Genomic DNA, 12,160 nt, shown 5'->3' with positions numbered 1-12,160 from the left:
ACTTCTCTGCACAACCCATTCCAGAAAAGAATGAGACTTAATGGAGATTTAAACAATATAAAATGTGAATCAAACTAGTCATATAAATTTGGTTTTTAAATTGAGAAAATGGAAATTTAAATGCTCAATTCACCAAAATTATTCACTAAAACCTTTCAAATTCAGCCCACTAATAGTAATTAAAGTAAACCAGTACAGTCTTACTGATGCACACCTACAGCTCTCAAACAGAAAATTATTTCACTGTGTAAAAAAATAATAATTCCATGCTGAATTACAATTCCATAATCTCAGATATCATAATCGTAGATATCATAATCTTAGATATCAAATGCTATTAACTGTCCAAATTCATTCTGGAAGACTTGCATAATTTCCCATTTTATCAAGACTTCTATATACAGCTTAAGCTACATGAATTTACTAATCACTTTCATGCACGCAGCTGTGTCTTCAGAAGTACCATTCAAATTCACAGTAATACAAAACACCTAGATATCAAAACTATACAACACTTTGCTCTCAGTTATAGCAAATTCCCTACTCTACCCATAAAGGTTATTATCGAGCAACTCTTGCTCATTCAAGATGACCCAGAACACAGAAATAACTTTCTAGGCCCCAGCCGTGCTCAGAGGCTGTCCTTATGAGCATTTCCCTTCTTCTACACAGTCCTTGCCTTTGCTGGAGTAAGTGCAACTCTTTTGATCAGGTTTTGTAATACGATGTAATTCCCTGTCAAGGTAAGGCAAACTGTAAGATGACTCTGACTTCAGTTCAGACTTTAGTAGTCTGAACTGAAGTTCAGACTTTAGTAGTTCCACAGTAAAAAACCATGCTCCAGAGTCTTATGGTGACCTTGTCATAACTCACGTAAAAACTACAGTAACTTCTGTGATGGCATAAGGATTTTGTATTCTGTTGGTTATGGCACACTAGGAAAAGAGGTAAAAACTGTAGTCATAGTGAATACTCATCTGATCCCATCTGACGTATCTCCTCCTACCACTTGAACCCAGCTAAACAACAGGAAATGAACAAACTGAGATGCGGAATTGAAAAGATCTTTCCCTTAATACTGAAAAAAGTTACATTGACTTCGATTTTTAACTTCAGCTGTTACTCATTTTAGAACAAAAAAGTCAGAAAAATAAATTCACACAATAAGAAAAAAGATTTGCAAAATTTTAATAGTATACCTGAGCTAGTTCATTCTTTGAAGAAACAACCTAGGGTATAAATCAGAGCTTATGTGTACGTTTGTGACATACTCCACCCTTCAGAAAAAGCTGCAACAATGCCACACAGCTGCAGAAATAACTCCATTCCTCCTATGATCTTTTGGCTTTACAGGCAAATCCACTCAGCTCATCCCAAAATATATTTAAAAGCGATATCCCAAAATAACTTCCGATCTTTCTTCTTAGTTTAATGGTCTGTAAGCTTTTTAAACACCACACTGCTGCAGCAAGTGAGTTCCTTCCCTTCAAATTGAATGAAATATGCAGGAATTGAGTTAGATGCATGTTATCTCAATCAAATTCTAATTCGCTAGATAATTACCCAATTAGGTATGTTCATGGATGCTGAAGTTTGCAATGCATCCATCATAGAAGCTATATATGCATAGGATGTACTATTTCAACTATCCTATCATCATGGCATAAGAAAAAATTGCAGATTATATGACTGTGCCACACATTGCATATAATATATACACTTGATAGAGACTTCAAATTTACTTCAATTAAGTGATTTTCACATAGCATAAGACAAACACCGAGCTCCTGATAGATTCACATAATACCAGAAAGATAGTACACATGCGTATGTGGAGTCAAGCACATCTGGGAATATTTAAGAATTCCACAGAACATAACTAAGCATTTAAGCCTACTACAAATTGTCCTTAATGACTTTCCAATACAAATGTGCAGTTCTGATGCTCTGTTTTTCACAAACAATTTAGAACAAAATAACAAATTAGTAATTATAATTAACTCAGCAAAATTCCTTGGTAGGATAATGAAATCCAGATATTAGTTAAGACACACGGACAACTAAACAAAAAAACCCCAAACTGATAACTACAAAGGTTTTTATTCCATCTAACAAATTCTGTGATCTATCAGCCTAAACAATTAGTGGTCTGTGAAGACCATGCATTTCAGCCATGCAGCATGCAACAAAGCAGCACGTAACACAATGCAAAAATGGCAAAGAAAACCAAGTGATCGCCATGCTAGTATTTGTCAAGGGTCTCCTTACCAAACAGTGAAATCCTATGCCTGACAAGAACTCCAAGTTTGCAGAACAGGCTGAAGACAAAAGAAAAATAAAAGAGAAAAGAAGGGAAAAGGAAAAAAATAAGGAGGGGGAAAGGAGAAAGAAAAAATAACAGCTGATATATGAGCAGGAAAAGCAACATGATGTCACGCAGAAAGAATCAATTATCTGAGCAGAATGTGGGACAGAGTACTAAAGAAAGAGTTTTTAAGTGCATATCCTTAACAGACATGGTTAAATAAGCACATATTATAATTAAAGAAACAAAAAAAATTTAAAAGCAAAGCTAATTAATATAAAAGCGTCCTATATGACAACCCACAAGGAAATAACCATCAAAGCTTGAAGAAGTAAAATGTGGTCAGTGTGCTATTCAGGATACCACCGACAATATGAAAACAAAAGGTAAACAAATCAGATTAATTGAAGTGTTTGATGGCAAATGTTTAACTAGTCCAATTTGGATCTTGTCATCTCGAACACAGTGAGGATTTCTTTTCAAATACATTGCTTTTTAAACACACTTAACATGAGAAATAGCATCTTACATGGATAAAAAAACTAACAAAAATTAACGTGATCAATGATTTCATTTCACGTGTTTGAATTACTTCCTGTGCTGATGAGCAGTGCCCCATTCAGGAGAATTAAAAATGAAGTTTTGTGTTAATTCATAGAAGCAGAAGCACACTGCCCTACCCAAATTGACCTGGCCTCCAGATTTAGGAGGGGTTAGCTCAGTCTTCATGATCCAGTTCAGTCTGAGAATTGTCCCTAACGGCAACATCAATTTTGGTGTTATTTTTGGTGAGCAAACCCCCTCATCTGCTATAAATGACATGAACAATATCATGTCATTTTATTAAGCTATTTAATTACTAGGCACACAGGCTAGTTATCGACCTCTGATTTAAAAGCAAAAGCCACCACAAGCATGTCTGCACAGTTTATGGATGAGATCTGAACATGTTGTTCCATTGACAGGGTGCCAAATGGAAACATGTCCAGAATCAGAACAGCCAGGTTAATGTGGCTTTGAATCCAGGTGATTAGCCAGTGCACAGTGATCCACTATAGCAACGTCAACTGCTCTGTTTTAGAAATGAGTCTCATTGGTGCATGTTCAGGGATGTCTGTTCAATTTTTATTCCATGAGGCAGACATAAACTATATGTTCTTTTATGAGGATCCTGGTTCACCCAGTCCAACAGGAAAAGCTGTACAGAAGCATCTTAGTGTCATGTAAAACTTGCGTCCATTCTAACAAAGACAGTAAGGAGCTCACAATCTCTTATGTTCCTAACACACAGATGTTACACAACTGACCACAGCCTTCAGCAGATGCTACGTTTTCACAAAGTCAGACTGAACCTGTTATCTCCAGTGTAATTAGTTTAAGTTAAACAAATAAATAAAATGTCCAAATGCCCAGTACTTAGATTGATGTCCCGAACTAATTTAGAGAACTGTAGTAGTACAAGGACTTGTAAGATGGATGGATGAGAAATGCAAAAAGCCCAATCCTGAAGAGGCTGGTTAGAAATAAGATGCTACCACATTTAAGGAAGAGGTCTGACCCCTATTTCCCCACAGAATAAATCTAGATTTAACATGTTTGCTGAACACAAAATGGTTATTACACTTAACACTGTCACTGCATCATCAATACTCAAAATTATACTCTTCCATAGCTTAACAAATGCAAGTTTATCTTAATTGGAAAAAAAAAAGGCAGCCAGGAACTGCCCTTAGCTTGAAGAAAATCCTGTGTATGAGTTGGACTCAAACAAATCTAAAGGGAAAACTCAAATCCACAATTCAGCTTTGGCAAACTCCCTACAATACAGAGGGCAGGGAGGAGAGCAGGACAGGAGAATGACACAAAAAAAATTAGAAAAAAATAAAAAAATAATAATTTGGGAATCTATTAAAATGGCCCAAAACAACCCTTCATGAAATGAATCATATAACTTAGTTTCTATAATCTTTGCATCTTGATAATTAAGAAATAAATTGCTCAATAGCCCTGGTTATATCTATCATTCATCCAAGGTTTCCCTGCATGTGTTTTCTTCTCTTTGGCTGACACTTCTGGATGGCAGGTAATTCAAGTAAGCATGGCAGCAGCTCTGATCCTTTTGCTGGTCTACATGTTCAGGAATCTCACACAGCTAGACAGCATGAGTGCAGAAGTCCTGAATCTACACAGTAGGTATGTTGATATATCCACGTTTGACATATTCGAGAAGTATGGGGTTTATTGGTATGACTTAACCGCTGTGAAAATACTGTTATACAGGACATTACAGACAGAAAACAGCAGCTCACAGAGTGGAAAATTATCTGGATTCATGTGTTTTGATAGACTATTTTAGTTCTTTGAAGAATGCCATTCAGGATAAGCTGACAGATCAAATTAGTCCATGAGATAACACAGGGTCAAGACAGCCGTTACTTACTTATGCTCAGTACTTACTTATGCTCAGTTTATTATTGCTAAAAACTTCACTCAGTATTCACAAAATCTTGCAAACCCCACACGTCTGTATAACCAACAATTGGCTGTCAGCCTCAAAGAGCAGCGATTCAGTTTTGCACGGTTCAGTACCCAGTAACAGCCAAGAATGCAACCATGAAACCTGTACATTACAGGTATGCAGTAGGTCCTGCATGAATCTTGTAGTCCACCTTACTAAATGGGAAATACAAGCTTCAATACATCGGAAGTGAAATTAGGTGAAAACATATCTTAACGAGAAAGTCTAAAAAGGGATAACTTCAGAGAAAGGATCAAGTGGATATTTCTGTCATGTTACTACAATTGTTACTATTTAGAAAACCAAAGAGCAGAAAGAATGCAACTCTCTCTTTTTTTACTTTAAATGTTGGACAGTAATAATGATACTTACTGAAACTCAGTTATAAATAAGTTTGGCCTTTAAATCTACCAAAAAATTTTGCAGGAATAATGATTTCAGTATATACCCATTTCCAGCAGTAAAAACCGATACACGATTGTATAGCCTGAGCCACAGGCTGTTGCACATAATACTAAATTTAAGTTCCCTGCATGCTAAAATCATCACCACTGCTTTTAAAACAGCATATAATCATAGCTCTGTACTCCTCTCTCCATTTTATGCAACGAATTTACTTAATAGGAAAAGAAAGTGAAAAAAGTTTAATTTGCATTTTCACAAAAATATTTCTCTGCTTCCCACATCACTTCTCACTTTCCTACATTCAACTGCTGCTGTTTAAAGTCAAACACACATGTGCATACAGGTTAATATTATTTTAAGTTTTACCTTGTCACCATTTCTTTCTCTTTGTTAGAGGCATGGCCTCCACTGCTGAGAGGCCTACTTGCTGCAGATAAGAAATACAGGCGATGATTTTTAAAATACTGATCAATCAAAGGAAGCACAACCTGAAATCGTATCAGAAAGAAGTAGTTATCTCAGGGCTTTCTTTACTATGTTCTGTATTTTTCTTTGTAAGACAACTAAAGACAGGAGATTTCAAATATGTTTTCGGTTTTAAAATCTCTATGTATTTTTTCTTTAACGTCTATTTCTCATTGAATTTATTTAGTATTCAAGGCACTCAAAATGTCATCAGGAAAGTAGCAGAAAAAAAAACATCTATATTATCTCTGGGACTTAATCGGTGTGTTTTTTTAGGAGAAGTACAAAGCAGAAAGTATAATTTAATTTCATCTCACAATTTAGGATTTTTCCAATACCAAATGCACATACACAACTCTTCATGACTTTTAATGTAGGTTTAAGAAAAATTCACCTGCAACTATCAATGTACTAATGGCACTTAACTCTAGATGTTATCCAATAAAACTCCCCAAACATCTTTACTTATTAAGGGCTTGTCCACAGAAGTCTTCCTGTTTACTTCATGTGGTCACCATTACTCAGTGCCCACTGCAGGTGTCAGCCAGGTGGAGATTCAAAAGAAACCAGCCATTAAAAAAATCTGAAATTGCTTCCTTTTTGGAGCATGGTCCAAAAGAAGGTGGAATGCTAGCTTCAGACTCAGTGAACTCGGCAAATAGTAGCACATGGAAGTCCTTTAAGGTATCAAGATTACAATTTACTTCAAGGATATCAGGGTTGGAAAATGTAGCAAACAGCTGCAAGTTGAGGGCTGACCAGCAGGAAAGCAGCTTTGCAGAGAAAGACAATAGGGTCTCAGTGGACAGTCAAATGACCATGAGCAGTGCACCCTCACTGCAAAGGCAGCCAGCAACATGCCAGGTTGTATTAGGCAGCGTTGTCAGCAGGTCCAGGGAGGTGATTCTTACTCTCAGCACCAGTGAGCCTACATCTGAAGTGCTGTGTGCTTCTGGGCTCCCCAGTACAAGAGAAACATGGACATACTTGAGAGAGACCCCAGTGAAGGACCACAAAGATGATTTTAAGGAACTGCATGAGGAGAGACTGAGGGAGCTGGGACTCTAACCTGGAGAAGGCTCAGGGAGGACCTCATCAATGTGTGTAAACTTCTGAAGGGAAGGTGTAGAGGAGATAAAGCCAGGCTCTTTTCAGTTGTGCCACGTGACAGGACCAGAGTCAATAGGCGCAAACTGAAACCTAACAAGTTCCCTGTGATCATCAGGAAACACTTTTTTATGGTGAGGATAACTGAGCACTGACACAGGTTGCACAGAGAGACTGCAGAGTCTCTGCCCTTGCAGATATTTAAAAGCCATCTGGACATGTTCCTGGGCAATCTGGTCCAGGTGACACTGCTTGAGTAATGAAGTTTGACTAGATGAACTCCAGAGGGCCCTTCCAACCTCAGCCATTCTGTGATTCCATGACAGAGACATCAGCATAGTTTTAAAACAAGGGAAGAAATAAGGAAGATGACACTGACAGATACATAGCTATATTAATTCCAATAACTATTGCTCACATCTGCCTGCCTGAACATTGTAAGAAAAAAATCTTCAGAATTAGAGTAAGCTAGTAAACAGAAAAGGTAGGGAGGTTATGAATAACATCATGTAAGTAGTTGCATATCACAGAGCAAGGAAATAATGAGAATAAAAATATAGTCCTGTATTTTTTTGCATCTATACTTCATCCTACAGTATTTTCAAGCTATTTTCATTACCACTGTTTTTAATTAATAAAATCATGAATTTAACACAGAAAAGTGAAACTATCATGTTCACTAACACTTTCTCACGTCAACCACTTACTATGTTGATAAAGAATAAGCAAAGATATACTGTACTTTGGCAAAAAACTTGATTTCTTGTTCATATGGGAAGTGTTCTCCTTTGCCTCTGCTGCCACCATCTGCAGAGAGAAGAAAATTAAGCTCCCTGTCATACATCCTAATTACAGTCTACTCTGCATTTTTTAAAGTGTACACTATAAACAAATAGTACCTCTTTAGATGTAGATTTAAGAGACCACAAACAGTACACACTAGTTAAAGTGGCATTTTATGACTACCTCATGAGAAGAAAAGTAACGGAAATAAAATGTGTAAAGAATAATTGTCCAAATCTCCATAAAAATGTAGACATAGAGATACAGATATTTTTGTGAGATGCAAATCTAGTCCTATATTTGTATTTTTCTAGTTATTGGTGACAATCTGGAAGCCTAAACTCAGATTCTAACGGAATACCTTTCTCCAGTTGTTCCCAGGAGAAAAAGAATTACCAGATTTCTGCTACTTATTTGAGGACTTTGTCTACAGAAAAAAAATAATGGTTAGTACTACCCGAATGAAATTAAAATTGCTTCACTTCCTCATAACTATAAAAATCAAATACTCTTTACAGACATCATCTGGTACAGCTCACAGATTATCTATTCTTTATTTATTATCTTCTTTTTACTAACCCACTGAGGGACATGAGTGATATTTGCTCTAACAGTGTTTCAATATTTATTCATTATCATTCTTGCAGTTAGGCCAAATTTATATAATTAAGTAGACTGAAGCCACGATAATCAGGCTTTAGCTGCAGGAGTATCCCGATGAATTATCAAAGCCAGACTTTTGCTACTGTAAATAACCATGTCATATAAGAATTCATAAATTTAATAATTTCCACTTTAAAACTAGATAGGCTTTTGGACAAGCATTAATATATTCAATCTCCCTACTGTTCCTACCATTAATACTGTCAGTTACAGTATCTGTGCCTAGACATGAGGCACAGTTTATGTTATGCGGTGTTGCAACTCCCATGGCCACACAGAAGGTGCATCTGTCCAGGTTTTTTGGCTTTTAGTGCTCATGTGAGAAGCTGACTTGGGTCACCAAACTTTCTTTTTAAGGGGGAAAAAAAAAAAAATCTTTAACAAAAGCAGATCAAGTTAATTCCTTTCCTTGATAGCACTGTTGACAAAACACGTGCTGGATGTTCATGAAAGAAGGTTTCCATTGTAGGAGTTTGTGAAAGAGGTTTCTCTACTTCCTCCTCCAGGAAAAAAAAAAAAAAAAAAAAAAACAGAATGGTACAAATGACTGGTTTAATTTGCTCTGTGAAAAAGGATTATGTATGAATAGTAAATATTAATGTGCACATGTAGGAGATTATCAGTTTGTGCACAAACACAGTGGTGCAGCTAGTTTTCTTTTTCAAATAATGAAAGCAAAATTTTGGCTTAAGACTTCTCATCTGATGAATGAACATAGGAAATGGCAATGAATATGGGAAACTGAAATGAATGCGAACTACATAACTTTCCAAAATTCATAATCTTCATCAACTATACGAAACTAGAGGGAAAACTCCTAGTCTAAGAATGTGTCATTTTTTTTTTCATTTTCTAGGGTTTTTTTATAATATCAAACATATTACTTAAAAGTTCTTAAGAAAATGTACAAGGAGTACTATACCAAACTCCAGAATGTACTGATGGGCTTCATCCACGTATCTTATAAGTTGCTGAAGAAAACTGTAGGCAAAGCGTTTCTCAATGGAAGGTGTGTCTAATTCCAGGTCCTTAAGTCCTCTGTAAAAAGGAGAAACTCTATTTTCACGCACGTAGAAGGACTCAAAGCAGTCTTACCTCTCCATGTAGTCTGATGTCACATTCTCTAGTAATGATTAACTGCTTATTAGCATCAGAACTGTTCTAGTTTTTAGCATCAGAACTGTTCTGTGAAGTAAATTGTACACATACGCTTATTTAGGTTTTAAGCAATTTTTTAAGATACAACTCAGATTTCCCAAGTAGAAGGTTACAGAAAAATTAGACTACTCAATCAGATTAATCCAGTACCACTCTAATTTCTTTCCCTTACTTATAAGGCATTACTGTCTTCTATTTCCCTCCAGGGATTGATTCTTGGGTAAGGGATTTTGAAACTGCTAAAATATATTGATTTAAACAATCAAACCAGAAGTAAATCTCATCTCTCTCATCATGACTTTTTCCAAAAAGACAGTTGATAGTGAAAAAACTCTGAATAGCTATGTAGCATTTGTGAAAAATGGGGGAAACAAAGTGATGGAATTGCAGCTTACTTTTTCCAGTATGTTTCATGATAGTTACTAGTCTAATATGAAAAGTGTACCTTCTTTCAGTAAGTATGAATTTGCAGAGAGTGGTTCCATGATGTGGGCTGATGTCTGCTAGACATTTGATGTCTAGCAACAAGTTGGCAATGACATATGCCTTGATTCTGCAGGATCAGGTCTTTAAGGACTTTAATGAAGAACCTGTGCTTAACCAGCAAGGGAGTCAGCCACCCCACTGTCAGATGCACCAGGTACATTAGTACTTAGTTATTTTCCAAGGATTAGTCAAAAAGGAACACGTAACCTTGAATACACCTGAGGAGCCATTTGTCATTTTGACAGGGAATGAGAAAAGAAAACTTTGCTGAGTGACATCCTTTTTTGTACATCCTACTCCACTGAAAGGAAGTAAATTAAATTATTCTAGCTACCCTAAAAAATTTTACCTAGAACTGTTAGATTAAATGTGGAATGCTATAAACGGGCTGAATTTCATACGTGAAATAAAAGAAAGGAAGTAGGCAGATTTTCAGTAGATGTGCTAGGCTAATTAATTCACGATGATTACTTAAATCCACCTCTGTGACTGTTTCATTCACTTACTAATTTTCGAGTCATACAAATCTCAGATATGCTTTCAGCCCTTCCTAGTGACTCACGTTTCCTAAGCCATGCTGATAGGCAGACAAGACTCCAATTTAATTAAAATTTCACTCACACTGCATTAAGTAGATAAATATGTCATACTAAAACCAAAAAGGAATTATGCATATTATTCTGCAGAGAATAGCATGTATAAGTACTGAATTATGAATGCTCTTTTGATTACTACATTTATTCACTATTATTACGTTTATACTGTTGATTGCTTAAAAAGAAAAATCTTTTAAAAACATTACTTTTCACTTTTAAAATATTTTAATAACACTACAAAGTAACTCACTTAAAAGAAATGAGTAGATTTCAGAAATAAAACTGTCTTATCAAAGCAGTTACCTGGAAATTCCTATAGAGAGGTACATGCACCTGACCTGTAATGAAGACTTAATGAATCTATCACTTGTAGAAAATTAAGAAGTTTACTAACAGTTGAATGTGTGGAGACACACCAGATAGAAACATCATGCTGTAGTGTCGAGAGGAGAGGCAGAAGACATGCAGACATTCTGGAGAACTCTGCTTGAGCCTTCCAAAACTCCTGCTACTAACTCCAAAATCCATTTTGTCATTACAACGTTCTATATGAAACTCATCCTTACTCTCTGGTCCTGAAACCTTAAAATGAACATAGGTCTTTCCTTTAATTAAAAAAACTAAAAAACAAAACAAAACAAAAAAAGTTCAAAAAAAAACCACACCAAAAAAAACCCCCAAAACCAACCAAAACCCCAAACAAAAAAAAAAAAAAACAAACCACAAAACCCCAAACAGCTAACCAGCTACTGAAGAATATTAGGAACTTCCTGTGGTGCTAACAGTGAACAGAGCATTACCTGGAGACAACATATCCATTAATCTGTAGGAATTTCAGAATATCCTGTGCTTTTTCTCTGTCCTTGGCTTTTTCTTTGGCTGTGAGTGTATCATAAGGAACAAGAAGAGGATGGTTGCCTCCTCCTACTATAGAAAATCAAGAGAATTAAAAATTAAAAAGAAGTTATCTATTGACATGGTAAGTGCCAGTATGAAAAAGCAGTCATATTAATACATAGCACACTACAGTAAAATCTAGTCTGAAGTAACAATAATGCACTTTTCTGTCTCTTTACACAATTCTAAAAAATATTCAGATATAAACTTTAGATGTGGTTGCAAACATAGTTCTAACATAATCAAATGCTGCAAATACCAGCTAAATATTTAGACCACACTGCAAAAACTCTTAAAGAAGAAAAAAGCGCTTAACTCTTATGAACATGTATTACAATTACAACTTTATTAAACAAAGCTGAAAATATTTCAGCAAATAACATCATTTCATAAAAAAACCAAGATATAAACAAATATATAAATACATACAAACAGAATCCTGCCTTTAAAGTTTCTGATGACAGCAAAAAGAGTTAATGGAGTTTAGAAACATATACATGTATTTAAAAATATATGAAAATTATATAGTTCTACTTTACAATAATAAATCATTCATTATCCAAACATGGTTCAGAAAATTGTCTCATCTGATCAAAAGAATACTGCCAAACAGAGGTAAACGGAATAAACTGCATTTGTATTGCTTACAAATAGTTGTTCTATTGATACCTCTCTGAATGCAGGTAGTTAAATTGGCAGGGAAATAAAGTTACTATTTTTAGTATAAATACCTTCATGAAAAGCAACATTCTTAGGATTTCACCTTCTAAAATCACC

At 35.5% G+C, this 12,160-nt stretch overlaps 1 protein-coding gene across 7 annotated transcripts in view; it reads right to left on the bottom strand.

Annotated features, from left to right (window-relative positions):
* RYR2 (ryanodine receptor 2) overlaps window positions 1-12,160 on the bottom strand; it is a 375,228-nt gene that overhangs the window by 88,629 nt on the left and 274,439 nt on the right. For 4 of the 7 annotated variants that reach the window (XM_030499610.1, XM_030499612.1, XM_030499615.1 and 1 more), the window contains 5 exons: window positions 11,287-11,413; window positions 9,169-9,284; window positions 7,543-7,607; window positions 5,595-5,716; window positions 2,269-2,318 (listed from right to left, as the gene is read on the bottom strand). In XM_030499610.1, coding sequence (XP_030355470.1) covers window positions 2,269-2,318; window positions 5,595-5,716; window positions 7,543-7,607; window positions 9,169-9,284; window positions 11,287-11,413 — 480 coding nt within the window. The remainder of the gene's footprint in view (window positions 1-2,268; window positions 2,319-5,594; window positions 5,717-7,542; window positions 7,608-9,168; window positions 9,285-11,286; window positions 11,414-12,160) is intronic. The other 3 variants (XM_030499611.1, XM_030499613.1, XM_030499617.1) reach the window with 1 other exon arrangement.

This window comes from Strigops habroptila, chromosome 10 (assembly GCF_004027225.2).
Source record: "Strigops habroptila isolate Jane chromosome 10, bStrHab1.2.pri, whole genome shotgun sequence".
NCBI classification, from domain to species: domain Eukaryota; kingdom Metazoa; phylum Chordata; class Aves; order Psittaciformes; family Psittacidae; genus Strigops; species Strigops habroptila.
The sequence above is the reverse complement of the archived record's forward strand: the minus strand, read 5'-3'. Positions and strand labels throughout refer to the sequence as shown.